General features: G+C 40.2%; 1 protein-coding gene across 1 annotated transcript in view; it reads left to right on the plus strand.

Moving 5' to 3' along the window:
• Positions 1–15,006: 15,006 nt before the first annotated feature.
• The window catches only part of Eip75B (Ecdysone-induced protein 75B), a 114,843-nt gene continuing 108,061 nt past the window's right edge, over positions 15,007–21,788 (plus strand). Inside the window, exon 1 of the mRNA XM_064689387.1 lies at positions 15,007–17,076. Coding sequence (XP_064545457.1) covers positions 15,612–17,076 — 1,465 coding nt within the window. The 5' untranslated portion in view covers positions 15,007–15,611. The remainder of the gene's footprint in view (positions 17,077–21,788) is intronic.

A 21,788-nucleotide genomic window follows, 5' to 3' on the forward strand; every position in this document is an offset into this window, starting at 1 on the left:
ACTTACTTTTACTAACTAGCTTTCAAATTTTTGTTTTTTAGGGGTGTATATACATAAAAGACTGCTCCCTCCTACTTATGGATGATTTTTTGGGTAAGTACATATTTGCAAATATATTTATATCTTTGGGAATATAGGTTAAGGAAATTCAGAACTACACACGGGTTACCTTCTAGTTAAGACATTGAAGAACATGTTTGGGGAACAATGAATATGTTTTTTTACTAAGCACATAACAGGGTTTAGGGTCGATCCTATGCTGGGATGAGAGTAACCAAATAAATGATAACTAAATATATATCCTCTTCCAGATAAAAGTTTGTAATATTTTAATTAAGTGAAGAAAAACTAATTTAGTCAATTTAGATGTTTATTTTAAAACTAATTTTGGCGTTGGCAAACACTATAACAGCTTGTAAGAGTTCCCAGGAGTTGCAGCCCACTCCAGATGCTCATCTTAACTGAATGCAGCCATAGAAATTTTCACTTAATGATGAAAAGTGCATCACAATTAAAATGAAAAGCAACGAAAAGCGAAAACTTTTAACACATACATAAGTCTGCAGGGATACACGGAGTCACAAGCACACACACACATACACACACACACACACACACACACACACACACACACACACACACACACACACCACACACATTCACAATAGAACAATAACAGACTAACCTATTGTAAAGTGGTGAATACATAAATACGTACACATAGACAGAAGCAAGCTATGCACATTTGACGTACATACAAAATTTTACTGTTGTGTTGGCAACAATTTCCAAAATGGCGTCTCAGCGTGACTATCTTGCCACCGCCTCCCCGCCGCCCGCTCAGCCCCAACAAGCCGGCCAACCATGCAACCAAATACATGTTTAACCCGGGTGGAGTATCAGAGTGTGTGTGTGTGTTTTTTTTTTTTCGTCTGCCACACAACTGCAGCAGCAGAAAAGGCAGCAAAACAGCAAGAACGGAGCCACTGCCACGGCCAGAGCCACAGCCAGAGCCAGAGTCAGAGCCACGGCCAGTGGCATTGTGAGTGCAGAGCGGAGCAGGTCAATGATACCAAAAGTTAACCCACACCAACAACGTCTGCAGCGTCGACTTGAGCAATTTTCACAAAAAAAAATAAACAAAAAAACAAAACAAAACAAAAATAAACAACAAAAAACGAGAAAACAACAACCAGAACAGTTCGCAGTGCTGCCAGGCCGCACCCTTTGGGCAAAGCCACCCACATCCACACCCACAGCTAGAGCTAACTCCAGAGTCAGCGCCAGTGTCAAGTTTACGCCACATGTATATATATACACACACACATACATGCAAGCACTCTCGCACTCGCACTCACACATACATGCAAGCAAGCAGATCTGGTCATGAACTCCATTCTCCATTTTCAATGGCAGCCATAGGAGTCCCCGCAGAACCCTAGCACAAAAGCTCTTTTATCTATCGCCTGTTTAATTTGTGCACTCTGAAAAGCGTTTGTCGAGCGGCGGGGGAGAGATAGAGGGAGAGGTAGAGAGCAAAGGAGAGAGAACGAGTAAAAAGCGAATGCTACACCTAACTATCACCTCCCACTTGGCCTGCCCACACCAAGCCAACGACAGCGATGCCAACTGCGACGCCTTATGCATCATTTATTGCCCCCCTCCCCTTTATTATTATATCTTTTTATCTTTTTCCTGTGCAGCAGCAGCAGCAGCAGCAACAAGAACAGCATGCGCCACGCCACAACTTGAACAACGCGGTGAAGGTCATTGCTACCAAAATTGTGTCTCCCTTTTGTCCTACTCTACTCTCGACTCAATTCGACTCGCATTCTCATTCGCCGCGCTGCAGACCAGAGCAAATACACCAGCACACACACACAAACACACACACACATAGCACATGCCGTCTGTGTGTGTGTGCGTGTGTGTGTGTGCGTTTGCTTGTGTGCGCATTTCTGCATTTAATCGTTGGCAACGACGTCGACTACTACATTCGCACATCCGCACATGCAATGCGGAGCAAGGGCTCGCACAGCGTTGCCAGACTGTTGATTTTTGTACAGCGTAACAACGTTAAACGAGCTAGAAATGAAGAACTGTGTGCACTGGCAACACTTGCCGCGCATATTACAACATACAGCAAAGAGTCGGACCAAAAAAAAAAAAAAAAGGCAACAAAGAGGGAAAAAAACTCGTTCAGCTCGGCTCGACCCGTTCCGCTCCCGTGCCAAAAGCAAACTGTGTCTGTGTCACTCAACCCACTAAACTCGCACACAATGCGACGCTGATGACGATGACGACGTCGACGACGACGACGACGAAGTCGAACTCTGCTGGCGCACTCGTGTTTGCTGCCTTCTCCGGCTCCATCTGCTTGCCGTTGTTGCATGCAACATATTTTGCGCGACTCTGCTGCTGCTGCTGCTGCTGCTGCTGCTTCAGTCCTCCGTTTCTGCATGCTTTTGTCGCTGGAACGTGGGTTGTTGTTGACTCTATGCGCTCTTTTAAGCGTTGTTGTTGTTGTTGCTGTTGCTGGCGCTGGGTTCAATGTCTGGTGGTTGACCTACCCGTACCAGATTTTCAGCGGCACGTTGCTGCTGCTGCCGCTGCTGCTGCTGCTGCTTCTGCTGCATTTTGCACATTTGCCGTTGACTCATTTCGTAGCAACTCCCGACCCACGCCCACTCGCTGCCCCTCAACCCCCCCCCCCCCTCAGGCGATTGTGTGGCAAGTGAAAACTAACGAAAAAAAGTAGAAAAATTGTACAATGTTGGCGTCTGTCGTCTCCAAAGTAAAAGTTGTGCAACTGAGTTAGTTGCAGCTCCTCGATATATTTTTAGCTGGGGGTGGGTGGGGTTGCTGCATTAGTTGTGCGACAACTGAAATTACACAACGTTGTTGCTGTTGTTGTTGTCATTGTCCAGACAATTGCTCATCAAAATGTAAACTTGATAGTTGGTTTGGCTGATCTGCGGCTTACCGGCATGGTTGCATCAAGAGCTCTACCCTTGACCGAGGGCATGGCTGCCAAGTAGACAGCAAAGCTTTGCATTCGATTACAGCGCTTTTCGTGCATGTTATCCAACTGGTTTTCCACTTGTAATTTCACTCGCTTGGCCAGTTTTCCACAAAGGGGCCTCACCTGGTGCAAGAAAAGCCAACAAACCACACTGGAAACTATTAGAAGATTCAAGGCTAAGGCTGCATGTCTCAGGCTAAGGTCATTGCCATGCTGCACATCGCTGCTAACATATACCCTGCACAATGTAGCTCAAATGGGGTTTGATTGCCTGTTGAAAAAAAAAAATATATACATATATATATTTTTATGCATGCTAGGTTATACAATATTATATATTGCATGCTATATTATTCCATTGTAAGTCGATTTCATATTATTAGTATCATTATCATTATCATTATCACTATCATTATCATTATCATTATCATTATCATTATCATTATCATTATCATTAGCATTAGCATTATCATTATCATTATCATTATCATTATTATTATTATTATCCCAATTATTATTTTTATCATTACCAATATCATTCTCATTTTCATTATTCTTATTATTTTTATCAATATCATAATCATTATGATTATCATTATCATTATCATTATCATTGTTATTATCATCATATCATTAGCATTATCATTATCATTATCATTATCATTATCATTATCATTATCATTATCATTATCATTATCATTATCATTATCATTATCATTATCATTATCATTATCATTATCATTATCATTATCATTATCATTATCATTATCATTATCATTATCATTATCATTATCATTATCATTATCATTATCATTATCATTATCATTATCATTATCATTATCATTATCATTATCATTATCATTATCATTATCATTATCATTATCATTATCATTATCATTATCATTATCATTATCATTAGCATTAGCATTAGCATTAGCATTATCATTATCATTATCATTATCATTATTATTATTATTATCCCAATTATTATTTTTATCATTACCAATATCATTCTCATTTTCATTATTTTAACTATTATTATTTTTATTACTATCATTTTTATTTTTCGTTCTATTTTAATTATTATAATTATTTTTGCCCCTTTAAGACCTTTTTATCATATCATTTTTTCTCGTTTAGTCCCAAAAATCAACTGCAAGTTTTGAGGTAAACCTAATCTCTTGCTTATTCTCATTATCAATTAGTATTATTGAGCATTGACGGGGTATTTAAGCAATGAGCATGCCCACATATTTTCCGGTTCTATCAATGCATTTTCGCATTTGAATGCAACTGAGGAAAAACAAGTTTTTCACCATTCAACTGGAAGACAAAAGCCAGTTATTATTATTTTCTTCAAAGGCAACGGCGACTAGCTAAGCAAGTTCTAACTTCTATGTTTACCTGTTGTATTAGAGAAAGTTCTATCTGTGTGTGTGTGTGTCGTAATGTTGGCTCTTAAGCGATTCCATGGGAGAAAGTACTCTCGGTAATGGAGGAAAGCACTGTAATCGCTGCAATTGTCATGTGTAATGCCAATTGGAACTAGGTAAGGTGACTCACAGTTGCAACCCTCTTCAGGTAACGCTGGCTGGCAATTTGCAGTTGCTGCTGTTGCTGTTGCTGTTGTAACTGTTGTTGTTTACCCATTGCCAACAGCGGCGAGTGGCGCGAATGACAAATTACCCTGCAGACGCCACATATGCATATCGTGCAGCTTGTCGGTTTGTTGTGCTTTTGACACAAAACGGCAAAGTCCCAGGTGCTGCGACCCAGAGTTTCCGGGACTCCGTGTACACACTGGCTAGAGGGGGCGGTGCGCTAAATCTTTGGCAATACGTCAATACGTGCGACATAGGAATAAAAAAAAAGAAAAACCACCCGCGACTTTCCTAAAAGCCACGCCAGAACATTTGATTCCTTATTTGCTGGGACCTCTACCTGTACATATTGATTGATAAAATGGTTATGTATGTCGCACACACAATCATGTAAATGGATTAGGTTCTATTTAAACTGATTGACAACTAAAAAATAACCAGTGAGTATTCCCCCGACATGGCCGTGGCAAGTTGTGCATAACATTTTAACCCAGTGCATTATTTAATCTATTTAAAAATATGTTAAAGTCCATCGAATAAAGAACTAAAAGTTGGAATCAACGTTTTCTGCCCATGTTAGTCTTGTCTGCGAATCTTGATGCCAAAAAATAAACTATCGTTCACTAAACCTTTAAATGAAATGAAAGAGATCTGGAATATTCCCTTCGCTATTGTGAAAAATAGGTGGAAAGCAGTTGCATTTGTTGAAAACTCTTTTATGAGGCATGTTGCACACTTATTGGCACATTCACAACACTGGAAAATGGAAATTCAATACTGTTCCATTAAGAAAACAATTCGTTTATAGCCGTAGTCATGCTTTAGTCTTAAACACAAAAGCTTTGTTTTAGCTGATATGTGTGTATTCCAGATTCAGATCAGGTGGGTAACCTTGTAAGTTGCTGTTATTTAAATTTATCGCTAAGGTCACAGGTTCGCACTTTGAATGTTACTTCTGCACAGTTTTAACCCCTCAAGCACACACACACACAGAGAGTAGGACTGTGTTCTATAGCCCCTTAATGGCAACAATAAGCAACGCGACGCCAACAAACTGTGAAAAGTTATATGAATGACATTTGCTCTTGCAACCCCCGGTCAGCCCTCTTTTTTTGAGGCAGCCATCGCGATAAGTGCCCTGCCCCGTCCACCTACTAACTGAAATTGTGCAACAAAAAAACAAGAAAACAAAACGGTCGCGACAGCCAAACTCTTACCCCCAATTTCCGACTATTATGACCAACCCACAAACTTTCGCTAATTCTAATGCAACGCCGTGGCAGCCAAGGGGCCAGCCTGGTGGGGCACGGGGCATGCACCACCAGCCTGCTGACAATTTGATGGATTTTGTGAGATAACAGACGAGACAGCATATGGTGACGCAATGTGCAGCATGAAGGTCAATAAACCATGAATTTGTGGCATAGACAAATGAAGCTGCGGCTGCACTTGACGGCAAGAAGTCGCGGGCTGCGAGTAGCTCTTTGTTGCAAATGCATTTCATGTGTGTTGCTCTCAATTCCGCAAAGCGGCACTTAACTATTGCTAATCATTGAGGCTTACGAAAGAGAGCTCTCCGACTACTAAAGAATATATACTCTTCATCTGTATCTCAGTTTAAAAGCTTATATACATATATATATAAATATATATATATTCTTGATTTGTATTTGTATGTAAATATGTTGTATATATATTTATATATCCTCGATCTGTATCTCAGCTCACAAGCTTATCCTACTCCATTGAGTATATAAATATATATATATTCTTGATCTGTATCTCAGATATAAAGCATCTTTGAGTATAGCCTATGCTGTATGCTGACTGCATAAAGTACATATATTCTTGATCTATTTCCCGATTTTTAAACTTTCATTAGAAACCTTTGTATTGGATGTCGAAATCAGATCGGATCTTTATATCGTATAGAGGTCATACTTTAAGTTCTCGAACAAAAACCCATTAGATTTCTCAAGAAATTTTGATCAAAGTTGGCATTCACCAGCTTTATAATGCGTCTTACATTTAAACAAAGCATTATCAACATGGGATATTTAGATCATAGTGCACTATAGGAAGAATCAGTCGAAAAATAAGTTTTGTTATGTTCAACTTTTTTGTTTTTCATAAAACTCAGGAATTAAGAGCTGCATATTAACCTAACATATCTACAAAATCTATTAAAATCGGGATTTTATATGATTTGGCAACCATAGGAATAATTGGACACAAATAACCCTTTCGAATTGAAGCACTTCGAAGCCATATGTCCAGGGTATTTTTCAAGGGTATTTCTCCAGGATATTTGACAAGAATATTTCATCTTCAAGACAATTTCATTTTCCTTTAAATATTTGGAATTATTTTCCTTTCTGATTCAAAGTGGTTTTCTAAATATTTGTTCGCTTTGAAGGATAATTATATTAATAATAAGTACATTCATAATCTGTAATGTTAAGCATAAACCTAATAATAGCTGTCTGGAGCTCTCGTTGAAGTTGAAACAAACGGATTATCCCTTTTTTATTATTTTATTGTTGTCATAGCATGTCCAACGGAGCACATACTCATGACTAATGTCATGAGTAGCGGCAGAGGAATGACGAACTTTGAACTTGTGTTTAACCTGTCCCCCACATCGCCATCAACATTGGCATCAGGTGCAATGGACACAGGTTGTCGACGGCTCGGCGTAAGCCACAAAAGATTACTCATTCAAGCCGAATGCGAATGATTCACGGTGAGCGCACCTTTTTTGTGTGTGCCTCTCGCATGTGAATAAAGCACAGCCCGAACGTGTCCTGGCAAACACCAGGACTCGCTGTCGCCGCTGGCTCCCAGCGGCTCCTAATGAGTCACTGACCGGGCGGTGCTCCTCTATCTGTGGCTAGGCTCCTTTTGGGGGTTGTGCATAAATAAAACAAAGTGGCGTCGTTTTGTTTCATTGAACTGCTGCGGCGACTGACTTATAGCATACATTTTGGGGCTGAGCTGTTTTAGCCCCAAAAATCGGTTCACTGCACGCACATTGACCTAATAATTGGCTACGATTCTGTTCGCTTTGGGATATCCCTCGAAGGCCATTGTCTGTTTCTTTTGATTAGAGCCCACCGGGGAACGTCGATTGCCTCGTAAAATTTGTGCGACAATGGTAAATAGTTTATAAATACCATATATCGAAATGTAATGTGGACTATTCCTAAGGGAAACCCAAAAAAATAGGGTAATCTTTTAAGGCCTTTGGCCTTTGACACTTGCTGAAATATTGAATATATATTAAGTACCTCTCAGGTATTGTTTAAATAATTGGAATCTTTAAGACTATCTTTATTTTTTAAATGTCAAAGGAAAGAGACCATATAATGAAGAGAAGCACTGAGAAAGAGTGCAGCAAACGAAAGAAGATAGAAAGGCAAAAGGATCGAGCGAGGGAGAATGAGCTGTCTATCAGCTTAGCATTATCATCTCTCGCTCTTTCGCTCTCTCTTTCTTAAACATCGCCTTTCTATTCGATTCTCATAATGCAACTTATGCTATGCGACTTTCATGCGTTTAGTTAGACAGTAAATAACTACCTGAGTTTTGCGATAAATTCCATTTTACATAGAATATCAATCTGTATTATTCCAATGGTATAAGTCAAAAAATACTTTGGCAAAATAGAATAAAAGATTACTATTAAGAAATTGGAAAAGCAAGAGAGTGGGGCAGCTAGAAGGAAAGAAAAAGATTTAAAAAAACCGAGTGGATGTGAATGAGAAATATATCGAGACTCTTTATCAGCGTATCATAACATCTCTCTCTTCTTTCTCTATTTGCCTCTTAATCATTGCCCTACTATCCGATTCTCAAATATATAACTTGAGCCAACAAGTACTGGTGCTTAAATAAATTTGATATAATCAAACGAAAAGTAAAAGTATGGAAAATGGAAAAGAATGAAAGAGAGGCAGCTAGTAGGAAAGAGAAAGATAAAAGAAACGAGTGCGTGAGACTGACGAATAAAGCGACACTCTCTATCAGCCTTGCATAGGCTTTCTTTATATTAACATCTCCCCCTCTCGCTCTCTCTCTCTTTCTATCGCGCCTTTCTATACGATTCTCATAAATGCTTTTAGTTGTATTATATAATAATGTAACATACTCATCCATTGGTATAGGAAAAAAGGCTACATTGACAAACAATGAAATTGTTATCAATTACTGTGAAATGCCAAGGGAAAAATGTTAAATAATTGTCAATAAAATATAGTTTAAGGACAAAGGGGTTCGTTGATGGTCAAGCCATAATAGACAATGGCAGCGACAACCCTGAAATTAATGCCGCCTGCCCAGCAGCCAGACCGCAGCTCAGCCCTACCACACCCACGCCCACTCAATGTCATTTGCAGCATGCACCAGCTGCAGAAGAGCCGGCAGCCCGGTTCAGGCAGCGCCCAGTGAACGCAGACCTTGGCATTGAGAGTGGGGGGAGCCAGCTAAAAGGCTAAAGAGGAGCTGGCCCAGTCCCTACTGGAGGCCGGCATCGGCATCGGGCGGCGCGGCGCGGCGCCTGTATGTATGCAACGAGTTGTGTGCATGCGGAAATGCGCATGCTTGCGTGTCCTTGCCCTTGGTAGTGAGTCCTTTGCATAGTTGTAGCGAGTGCCCCTGAAAACTGTTAACCTTCGTGCAGCGCGGACGAACGATTTTGCAATGTGCAACGTGCGGCTAAGAACATGCGCGTTGCACTGCAGTTCTCAAAGTTCAGGGAGAGCGAGAGAGAAACAAAGAGAGAGAGAGAGAGAGAAAGAGAGCGCAAGTTGCATATCGGAGCTGCAAGCTTGCCACCAAAACCCAACCCACAACTATTTGGGGTGTCGTCTGGCTGCCCCTGCCACGCGATGGGCGTATTTCATGGTTTTGTCATTGCCATTGACCATGATATTAAGCCAATGTCAGTGAATGGAGGTAAAAGTCGGATAGCCTTACGATTGCAGCATTTAGCTGCACTAACCTCGCCTATTCCTTTAGAGCTTTCCAATTTAGCGCAAGGATAGGAAGCCCATCTCATAGACCGTACGTATCTAAAGACAAAGCGACCTCTTAACTAACAAACTTTGGAGCAGGGGTTGCGTCTTAGGGCAGACCTTCAGTCACAGCTGGAAGACGGGCGTTGAAAAGGCTTTGCTCGAGGGTTGCAACTCCAGACAGACAATCCGTCGCGTTGTCAATGCCCCACCCACTTTAGATTTTTGCAATTATACGTATATTTGTAATTTCTATGCTACGACAACTCCAGGAATTCTATGCCAAACTTTGCAACCCCAAAAAAAAAAGCACACATAAAGGGGCAACGGCAAAAACAACGGTTCCAGACGCAACCAAACTCAACTACGCATATTAATATCTATGTGTAGCAACTACGAGATTCCCTAGATCAAAATGCGGTTTCTAGCCTTCGAGGAATTCACATTTTTAAATTTATTTTTACCTCAAGATAAATTCTATTATTAATATTGAGCAACTATGAGATTCTCTAATCGCTTAAATATGTATCTTATTATTAATAGTGATCAACTACGAGATACCCTAGTTTTAAATTCACAGCTTGGCTCATTTTTTCGCTTACTGCACAAATAAACACATAAAAATGAAAACAACAAAAATAAACTATAGTTGTTCATTTTCGATATACCCGTTTAACTTGTTTGCCTTAGGGTATAATAACAGCGCAAATCTGCAGCCCAACACTTCCGTCCTCGTCGCCGTCATCATCGTCGGTCCCTTGTTCATTGCACCCCCAACGTATTGTACATTGACTTCTCTGGGCTACGCTTTGTTTTCTGCATTCGCCGACGGCAGCGTCGCAACAATGCGCTCTCACACTCGCTCTCTCATGCTCATGCTCGCGCTCTCGTTATCGTTCTCGTTCTCGTTCTATGCGCTGGCCTTCTCTTGCTGAGCGACATTCCCATACCACGACCTACCTTACCCACACCCACAGTGCGCTTTCAGCTTTCTGCTTTGGGCTTTGGCCATTCTTCCGTGCACAACTCCCGCCCAGCAGAGGCCGATGTTGTTGTTGTTGTTGCTGCTGTTGTTGCTGATGGTGTCTGCTGCTGCCGCCGCAGTCGACGCTGCTGCACAAATTCGCAGTTCAGTTTTCATATTGAAAGTAGAATTTTTCACTTTTGCAAATTTCTGTCTCGTTTCAGTCGCGTTAACGACGTCATGTCGCACGTTTGTTCTGCATTTGGTCCTCTGCGAGCAGTTTCAAGTTCTCCCAGCCAATTCTTAACTACAGATGCGCTCCGAATGTTATTGTTGTTGCCTGCTCTAGTCTGACGGCATATAAATGTGAGATTAACTTTCAATTGTTGTGAGTGGCAAATCTATACTTAATTGCATATCGGTCGAACTGTATTTTACGCGTGTGCCTGTGTATGTGTGTGTGTTGATCGACTGATCAAAATGATCACCGTTAAAAACTGTGCTTGCTGCAATGTGCTGACAATTGGAATATGTACTGCGAAGAATGGATAATAAAAGAGATTACAAAAAAAGTATGCTGTCAAACAATTTAAAAAAAAAACTAAGCTTAAGTATATAAACTAGATATATAGAAGAATTTTTAACTTCGCTTTTCAAATCTAAGGGAGTGATTATGTTAAGGGATAAGCAGAGCTTTAGATGCAATCAATCGCCGTCAATCAAGCTGACCTTTCAATATCAAGATCATTTCAATTGAGTCATTAAGATGACGTTCCGAAAGGACCTTTCTCGTTTAGATTGTCTGCCCAAAATGTCTGACTCATTCCAGGCCAGCCCACAAATGGCGCCCACTTTTGCACAACTTCAGAACTCCAGACATTGCAACCCTCATTAGGCCCCCATACCTTCAATGTCTGGCCCGAATGGGGCGGGCTGCAACTCCAATTACCCCCGCATTACCATCACCAGGCAACCAACCATTGAATCTCTTTCCGTCTGGTTCTTAACAGGGCGCTGTTCGCTCAACTGTAGCGCCGCTGTAGACGCGCTGTTAAGTGCGCCAGTGACACACACAGCGGCAGCCGCTGTTAACCTTGCCTTGGTATTGGTGAACTTGACTAAACACGCGCCAGCTGCTCTCCCGTTCTCTCGCAGTCTTTGCGCTTTGTAGTTGTGTTCGCACGCGCTCTCACGCTCTCTCTCTCTCTCTCGCTCTCCGGCTTTTGCATTTCTATTTCAAGTTCTTCTTCACGCTATGTATGTGGAGCGGCGTTGTCAGCAATGAGCATTCAGTGTTAAGGTCAATACGTTTGTTGTGTTTGCATTATGTACACACACGCACACATGTATGTCTGTTTCCACATGACTGAAATGAGACTGCATCTATGAGATTGCATTTTGCTCGCTGATTACTTTGCTATTGAATTTTGTCACTGGCGCTTGTTAACGCGCACACACACAACTTGGCATGCACATGTGTTATTTTATTGCTCATTGCTCGTTGCGGTTTTTTGTGTTTGGGGTCAAATTGTGACTCTTGACAACCTGACGTTTACGGAAGCTTTTCATGGCGCCCTTGTGTGTTGCTTTTGTGTGATTTATGAACTGACTAATGCGAATGCATCACATGCGAAACGTGCTCACAAAAGGTGTTGACAATGCCAGTTGAGAAAGTGTTTGAAATTGTAGTCTTACCAAAAAAAGAGTTAAGTTTGCACTCTTTAGAAAAGTCTTATACGGAAAGCCTTTCGACTGCAGCCTAAAATAGAATGAGCCAATTTTGGCTAATTTAACTTCCCTTAAGTCTCCAAAACACGAACCTACCTCAATGCGTAACTCTGTCTGTCTGTTATAGTAGCTCCGTACGCACATTACTCATACGCACTGTTGTTGTTGTTTTCCATGTTTTGTTTTTGGGCGGAAGTTACCGCCCACTCAAACTTCGCTTGAAAAACACAGCAACCCAGAGAACTACCCTTGTTCATTATTAAATTATTCTTCTTTTATTTTGTAAGCAACCCCCTGTTTGTTGGCGCAACTCCGTCAAATTTGTGGACCCTACTCATTCCATAATTTGTTAACCCCAAACGAAACTTGGTTTGTGCGTGTTTTGACGTTCGTCTGCTCATTCGCGTTTATTTTTGTTTATTTATGTTTTGCTTTTTGTATTCTTTACAGCTTTGCTTCCTCATTTGCTAGCGCAAGCTCACGCTCTCACACACACACACACGCAAGCGTGTCGCCTCTCGCATTCTCTCTTCTGCTCATTACGTTCGGCTATCGACGCTTCCTCGCTCTCACAGACGTGCCCACTTTGCAGCCACACACAACGACAACGAACGGTTTTCACTTTCATTGTGCAGCTTATTCGCCCACTCACACAGACTCTCACACACACGCACACACACTTGCGCTCAGCAGGTTTTTTTCGTTCTGCTCTGCTCTGCTCTGCTCTGTTCTGTTCTGTTCCGTTCTTCTCTCGCGCCTTTGCAGGCATTTGCGATTTTCAGTTTCAGTCAGAGAAAGTACGGCGCACGCAGCGGTCGCGAATTCGAGGCGCGTCCATCAATCAAGCTAAAAAACACCAAAAAATTGCCGTCGCTAATTTAATTTATAATTAATTGATTGCTGCCCAACTTAAAGCTGACAAAATGTGCAACAAATGCATGCAAATTAATGCAAATTCCAATAATAATCAAATAAGCAAATGAATAGCTGTAAATGCAAAAGTGTCTCAAGCTCTTAACATTGGGTCTATCTCTGTCTATGTGCCTGTGGCTGTGTCCGTGTTCGCGTCGCGCTGTGTCCTTGTCCTTGTGCAGCGCCCAACGGTCGCTGTAAGCCGCCCAGCCGAACAGCTGTTGGTTGCCAGTTCAAGTCCTCGTGCTCGTCCTCGTCCTCGCCAACGTCCTCGTCCTTGCCGCTGTTGCTTTTCACCTTGCTCTTGAACGACGCCTAGGCCCTCAATGTCAGTGTCAGCCCCATTGCCAGTGTCGCCGTTGTCAACGTATTGGCTTTTCGCAAAATTAAATACTCACTTTTCATAATTTGTGGTATATTATACGCCCCGCCACGCCACGCCCCGCCCCGCCGCGGCCACAGCTGCGGCCAGCTGTTGCTGCAAAACTAAATCACAATTGCAAATAAATCAAATTCAGCTTTGAATATGCTGCTGAACGAAACAGCTGCAGAGTTTCTGTAAAAGTATCTGGCCAAATAGCAATGTGTTTCAATAAGCTGTACCTATTAAATAAATGCGTGAATTCTACGCCAGGTGCACAGGTCAAATGTCAAACATAAGTGCTAAACACAAGAGTGCAAATCAAACGGATGCACAAGAATAACCTAACGACGAGATATGCAAATGATTAATATACAAAGTGACATAATTAACTAGAGGCCGCAAGTGCCTCTCCCTCTCTCTCTCTCTCTGTCGCGCGCGCTCTCTCTCCGTCTCTCTCTTTCTAAAGAGAGCCAAGGAATAAGAAACTGCAATGCAACATTTCAGTTCGGGCTACAAAAGAAAATCCATTGCAAGTTAATGAATGATCACACAACTACACCCACACACACACACACATGCACACACATATATGTATATATATATATGTATATATATATATTTTTATAACGGTGTTTACTAGCAGAGTTTGACAACAACAATATAAATAAATTTAATGCTCAGGTGAAAAAATACTAAAAAAGAAAAAAACCAAACAGCAAAAAAAAAACAAATTTAACTAATATTTATTAAAAGGCAACTATTGCGTTGTGTTTCATGTGCAAAATATTAATATATACCTGTAAAACATATACATACATATAATTATATAAATATTTATATATATATATATATATTTTTGGAGATAAATCAAACATATATTAAATACATATTAATCGATAAATTAAGTGAATGAATTTAACTAAAATGTTATCAAGCGCTGACAAATTGTCATAATTTCAACATACTCGTACTCTCGACACTCTAATTTATACGCATATATAATTAATTATAAGAATACAAGTATTCAACAATAAATATCGGAGCATAAATATAACTAATTGTATATTTTTGCATATTATTCAACAATTTTAAACAATCAACAACTCATCAATCAAGCTAACAATCAATCAGGTCTTTAAATTATTTATAAAAGTAAGTGCGCTTCCCTTGCCAGATATTAAGTTAAATATATTATGTTAATATAACAAAATATATTTATACTAAATTTTAAATAATTATTTAAAGAAAAATTCAAATGAATTTGAAAGAATTTAAGAAAATCTTTGAATCAAACAACAGCTAAATATTTAAATATATTTATATAGATTCAAAGCATATGCCTGCAGCATACTCATACTAACTTTTCTTCTTCTTCTTCTTCTTCTGCCTCTTTGTTAATCAAGCTACTTAAAATACCTAAAACATACTCATATTCAACACAAAAAGCTGCTGGGGAGTCGAAAGGAAACCAAGAACAAGTATTATTAGTAATTAATATATTGGAACATCCAAAAAAAAAACCATTCTCAATCACAACAAGGCCTCACGATATTTAAATATATATACACACACATATATATATATATATATATACATATAGCTCTGGGCAGGTTTAAGGACAACGCTAGAAAAGTAAGAACAAAATTCTAGGATACCACAAAACGAACTACGAATCTTTATTGTAAATGAAAACAACTTTGCAACTTGAAGGCTGATAACATTTTGATAATCCAAACAATACAAAAAAACCAAGAAACCTAGTGGATATATATATTTGCAACAAGTGTAAAGAAGAAGAGACTGATTTTTACAAGCAGAGCAGAGGAGCAGCAGGAGAAATAATACTTAGAGGCAGAACAGCAGAGGCAAAGGCGAAGGTGATTCAGGATCAAATCCAACAAGCGCAACTTTCCAAACGAACATTTAAATACACACACACACACTCAAACAGATACATATAAATTGAGTTATATATAGATATTATATATTTGTACGATTTATTTGCAACATGCTTAAGAAACTCAAGTGCATGGAGGCGGCTGCCGCTGCCGCCGCGGCTGCAGCAGCTGCAAGCGGGCCCAGCGCAAAGATCATCAAGACGGAGCCCATCGATTTTGAGATGCTGCATCTGGAGGAGCAGGAGCGACACCAGACAGAGCCCAGCAGCAGCAGCAGCGGGAGTGGCAGCAGCAGCGGGAGTGTGGCCGGCGGAGGGGCAGCAGGTGCCACAGCGCCGCAGCGCTACACACACGTCCAGGTGCAGACGGTGCCGCCGCGCCAGCCCACTGGCCTGACCACGCCCGGCGGCACACAGAAGGTGATACTGACGCCACGTGTCGAGTATGTGCAGCAGCAGCAGCAGCAGCAGGGGCGTGTCGCCGCCGCCGCCGCCAGCTCCAGCAGCCTGGCCGGCATCAAGCACATCTACACGCAGAGCGTGGGCAGCCCCACGGAAAACGCAGCCGCGCCGCAGATTATAATAACGCGCACGCTGCCCGCGACGCAGTCGCATCATGGGCATCTCTCCCGCCGCCATTCCGCCAGCCCCTCCGCCAGCCACTATCAGCAGCAGCCACGTCTGAGCGCCAGCCACGCCCACTCGCCGCCGCCACTGCATCATCAGCAGCAGCAGCAGGAGCAGCAGCAGCAGCAGGAGCAGAGATCGGCTGGCCAGCAGCATGTGCGCGTCATACGCGATGGCCGCCTGTATGAGGAGTCCATGTCCGGCAGCGGCTGCTCCACCGGTGCGCGTCGTCTTTCCGTTTCGCCGCCGCCCTTGCATCATCATTCGCGTTCCGCGCCCGTCTCGCCCGTAATACCCAGGCGCGCCTATGTGGAGCAGTCGGCACATGTGCAATATCAGCAGCAGCAGCAGCAGTCGCAGTCGCAGCAGCGTCAGACTTCGCCGCCGCCAAACCAACAACAACAACAACAGCAGCAGCAACAATTTATTAGTGGAGCGCCGCCCACAGCTGCTGCTCGCAAGTTTGTGGTCAGCACGAGCACGCGTCATGTCAACGTCATCGCGGCCAACCACTTTCAGCAGCAACAACAGCAACAACAACAACAGCAGCAACATCAGCAGCAACATGTCATTACCAATGTCAGCTCCAGCAGCGCCGCCTCCGCCTCAGCCTCCTCCACCTGCCCAGCAACATCCGCGTCGTCAACATCCTCGCACATCTTTCGCACGCCCATTGTCTCCAGCAGCAGCAGCAGCAGCAGCAGCAATGGTTGTCAGCAACAGTTGCCGACACACCATCATCACAGCAACAACAACAACAACAATAGTAACAACAATTTGAGCGGCAATTCGGCAATGCGACCGCCACCGCCGCCGCCGCCGCCCAAGGTAAAGCATGCCTCCAGCCTGGGCAACGGCAACAACAACAACAACAACGTCAACAACAACAACAACAGCAGCAGCAGCAGCAGCAATGGCGAAGAACCGTCCAGCTCGATTCCTGATCTGGGTAAGTGCTCGATTTACCAATATCTGACCGCATATACATACTAACATATATACATATAAATATAACTGTAACCCGTTGACCCTGGACACGACTTGTTGCGGCGAGTCGATAGCTTGACTTGTTCTATAAAACTACGCTACAAAGTTACTCACTTTTGCAGCATTTACATAATATAATCTATATATATATAAAGGGACCATAATTATCCAAACTCCATTAAAAATTTGACTAGGGTATTACGTATTTCAGACGTGAGAAAGATCTGCACATTTAAAAATAATTGACAACAAAAATAAATACAATCATTTTTTTTATACTTTGAATATAAAATATAATTAATACTACCTACGATTCAGCTTTTCCAATCATATTTGTATTTAACGTTTGTCGGCATAGCCTCTTGTCAAAGTTAACATGCAATTTAACCTGCTTTTAAACACAGTATTGTTTGAATGTTCCTATTGCTTCAGCTGTCAAAATATACCAGGCAGTTCATAGGGCTGCCAAATATTTTGACAAGTAGACAATATGTTAACACAAAAAAACATTTAAAAAAATATAAATATAATTAGTTGATGTCAAGTCGGAGTTAACTAATTTTGCTTTGTGAATATGAAAACTATCTAATTTATTTAATGAATGAAGGACTTTCTTTAAAATCAGTTGATGTCAAGCTTAAGTTAATTATAGTGGCTTTCCCTAAAACTAGATAGATAGACTTGCTCTAAAATTAGTTAATATCGAGTGAATGTTTACTTTTTTTCTGAGAATTTAAAAGCTTTATCCAAAATCCGTTTGAACTATTAAAACTCACTAAAAAGCTAGCTTTTAATTTTGTCAATTTATCTGCACAACTAATTTAACTGCATGCCAAGAAACTTACTGTTAATTAGTTGAGCCTGAGCCACCCTGTAGCACAGTGTAAATCTGTAATTGTGTATTATGTAGCGCAATCTGAAGCGTTCGACAGCCAAGTGAATCGCCAGTTTATGGAGCTGCAGAACAGTTACTTGGGCAAAGTTAACTTGCTTTCACGCTGTTATTGTTTATATATATATATTGGTTAAACATATCTAGATATATGTGTACATATGTAAAAACTAGAAATATCAGCTTTCGAACGTGCTGTTTTATATGGCAAATAGCAGTTAGTTTTACAGTTACAAAAGGTCATAAAACCTAATAGATAAACATATAGATTCATGTATTAGATACAAACGGAAGCGCTTAACACTTGGAATCAGATACTCTTCATCCCTCCCCCCGCTCAGTCATAAATATTTTGTACACATTTCGCAATCCATCAGAATTTTGAATAGGCTTCAAATTAGCGCTTAATTCGCATTACATCACGCCCAGATTTTGTTTATATACATTTATTCTAATAACATTATAATATATATGGTATATGTATATATATATTCGAGTATATTGTTATTAGAACGTTGCTGAACTGCGCCTCGAATTTGATTTCAATTTAATTATCAATTTAAATTTTAAATTGTTTTCATTCTGCGCCACGCCCATCACCCCCCCGCGCCCACAAACTGTCCATATACACACTTCGTTCAACTCGATTTTCGTTCCAATTTTTTTTTTTTGTGTGTTTTTTTGTCAAGGCTGCGCATTTTTTGTTTGTGTGTTAATTTTGTATATACGATAATTCTTTTGCGTGTCTGTTTTTTATTGTTGTTGCTTTTTTTGTTGTTGTTTTGACTGCCGCTTTTGCCTTGAACTTCAACTGGAATAAACTTGGCGCGCTCAGCTTTTAATTCTCAATTCTTGAGCGGCTAAAAATAGATTGGGATTGCTCGAAGCGGGAATACCCTAATATAAAACAAAGATCTTCTGGCATTGTCTAATACTTTTTGCGGGAAACACATTCTCTATAAGCTCCAAGGCAGGAACTTTGCCACTCGCCCAACTTTAGAGTTCCTTGTTGCCAAATATTTTATATAAATATTACCACAAAAGTTTAATTTCTTTTAAATATGTTATATATATATGAAATGTGCATTAATTAATCCATTATTATATTTAGTTAAATAGCTTTTGACAAAATATTATATTGCAATACGAATTAAATATAATTAAATATGCATTAATTAATAATCGTTTTTGTTTATTTTAATATCTTTCGACAAAATATGCTACGATTTTCGCGGTTTAAATTGCAATAATCATGAATTAGGTGTACAAATATATATTAATCAATTGCGCATAAAAATAAATACTTTATTATGTTTTACAAAAATATAACATATAAACATGATTTATGCTGACACTGTGCTCGATATATATATATGTAATGCCTGTGATCTGTGTAATATATTTTTTGCTTTTTTCAAAAAGCAAGCAAATAATTTGCATTGAATACAATCAGGAAAACGTTTTCGTCGAATAAAAAATGCATTCAAAATTTGTTAAAATTAAACTAAATTTTTTACTTTTAATTTCATTTAAATTCGCTCAAATTAAGTTTGATTCGGCTGTGATTAATTCGTGTGTTGTTTCATTTCGGTTGTGTTTTTGTTTGAGCTACGCTGGAAACCTGTTCGCTGTAGCTCGCCCGAACAGAAGCGCGGAGAGAGGCCCTGTTAAGAGCGACAGCTCGGCGTGGGGCAGCGTCAACGCAGCATTCTAATGATATCATTTGGTTGGGTTTCGCCTTTTTGGCAAATGTCTCGACTATACGACAAAACGCATATATGGCCCGTCGGACAACTGATTTCTATTTATTTATTTGATTTTGTTTTATTTTGCTTCGCTTTTAACTGGCATACTGTCGCTTGGCTAATAAATAAACAAGTCTGGGCGCTGGACTGTAGCTGGCCGCTTATTAAAAGTTAAGTAAATAAAAGTCAAGGCCAAGTGTGGCTGAGCCTTTGGCAGCTTGAGATTTATGTTCGGGCTCCTAAATGGGTCGCCGGTCGCTGTGAAATTGTGTTTGCTCAGCTCTGGCATCTCTTACCTGGCAGCCTCTCGGCCATAGTCTAGAGCCCCTCAATGCAATCGAAGCGTAGCATATTTTCAATGTCAATGTCACGCACACACTATGTCGTCTCTTTGATAGATCTCAAACACTCGTCTATCAGCTGTGCCCCCCACTCGCACTCGCACCCCCCCCCCCCCTATCTCTTCCTCTCCCTCTCTCTCTCTCTGTCAATGTGTGTGCGCGTATACTTGATTCCGCTGAATGTATCTGAATACGTATACTGTATATGCGCCCCAATCAAAAGCATTTTGTTTTCACTCTTGTTATTCGAACGAATGCCAGCAATTGTCCACGCAGTCGCATTCAAAGAAAAGCTCAATCATAACAGAAAAAGTATATATATATCTGAATGAATTAAATGACATCGACTTGCCCACCTACTCCAATGTTTTATATTCAATGCATTTGTTATTGTTGAAAAAGTGAATTACTTAATATAAATATTTACAGGCTTATTATTTCTTAAGCAATTCAATATAAGCACATACTTTCAGTCACGATATAGGCCAGCAAATTTTTAGTCACATATTTGAATGTACAAATATTAATTGGGATTATCTGTAACTAAATCTTAAATCTGCATTTGACATAAATTACCTTGAGTTTAGTTCCGGCTTTAAAGTGACCAACAATTATTGCCGTGCATAGGTAGGCATAGAGAAACATGCTGAGGACTCTTCTATGCGATTCTCAAATGCTGAGAATTTTGTATCATTATACAGGTGTTCATTTATGGCTCATACGTTCAGGCTGTCTCTTCTGTTTTGTTGCACAGTGGGCAATAATAAACAATTTATAAATAAAATGTGTACTTGGAAATCTGTTGCCTGTAGTACTGTTCATATATGTACATCTATACATATGTATATATATATATTTATGCATATATATTGATAGACATATTTATATAGAGATTCCGCATACTGCGTTCTAATCAATTTTCATTTGATTCGTTGGCAACAATGAAAGCCATTTTCCGGCTTATAAGATTCACATCAGCAGCCAGGCGAATGACAACCCTGTTCAAAATATTGCTTAATAATATTATTTACCTATTATTTAATCTATTCGAGCGATTGAATAACAGTTGTTTATATAGCTATGGCCCTGAATAGGTATTAATCGTATTTTAATCGGAGGATTGCATTTGCCAAATACTAATGAAAGTAATTGATTATGACCTATTATGCAACTTAATTAGTAATCACAATGTCCAGAGGCCTTGGGGTTATGCAAACGGAATGCAACTATGTGCACAATAGCTATAGATCTGATGACAATTGGAATGGAATGCATTCGATTTGGACAGCAACAACAAAAAGTGTCATTTCACTTTTGTGTTAAAAAATAACGTTATATGTACATATATACATAGATACTTAATCTATTTAGCGACAATTACGAAACAATCAAAACAAAGTCACGCCAGGCGTTAGAAACGCCAATTGAAGTTACTTAACTAACTGGCTAACTAGCTACTTAGCCTTATTGTTAGGGGAAACAGTTAGCCAAACGGCAAACGCTAAAAAGGTGCAAGGTGTATCTGGCGGATAAACAGACCAGATACAAAACCAGTTTAGAATTGCAACAAAAATCAAATAAAAAACAATTATATAATGTGTGCTGTATAAATATGCGAATTACAAGTGGGAGCGCAATACAAACACAACAACAATAAGAACAACAATAAGAACAACAACAAGAACAAAAGCAGTAA

The sequence above is a fragment of the Drosophila montana genome, unplaced genomic scaffold (genome assembly GCF_035044405.1).
Source record: "Drosophila montana isolate Dmon_TW-CO22-7 unplaced genomic scaffold, ASM3504440v1 contig_3217_1, whole genome shotgun sequence".
Lineage (NCBI taxonomy): Eukaryota > Metazoa > Arthropoda > Insecta > Diptera > Drosophilidae > Drosophila > Drosophila montana.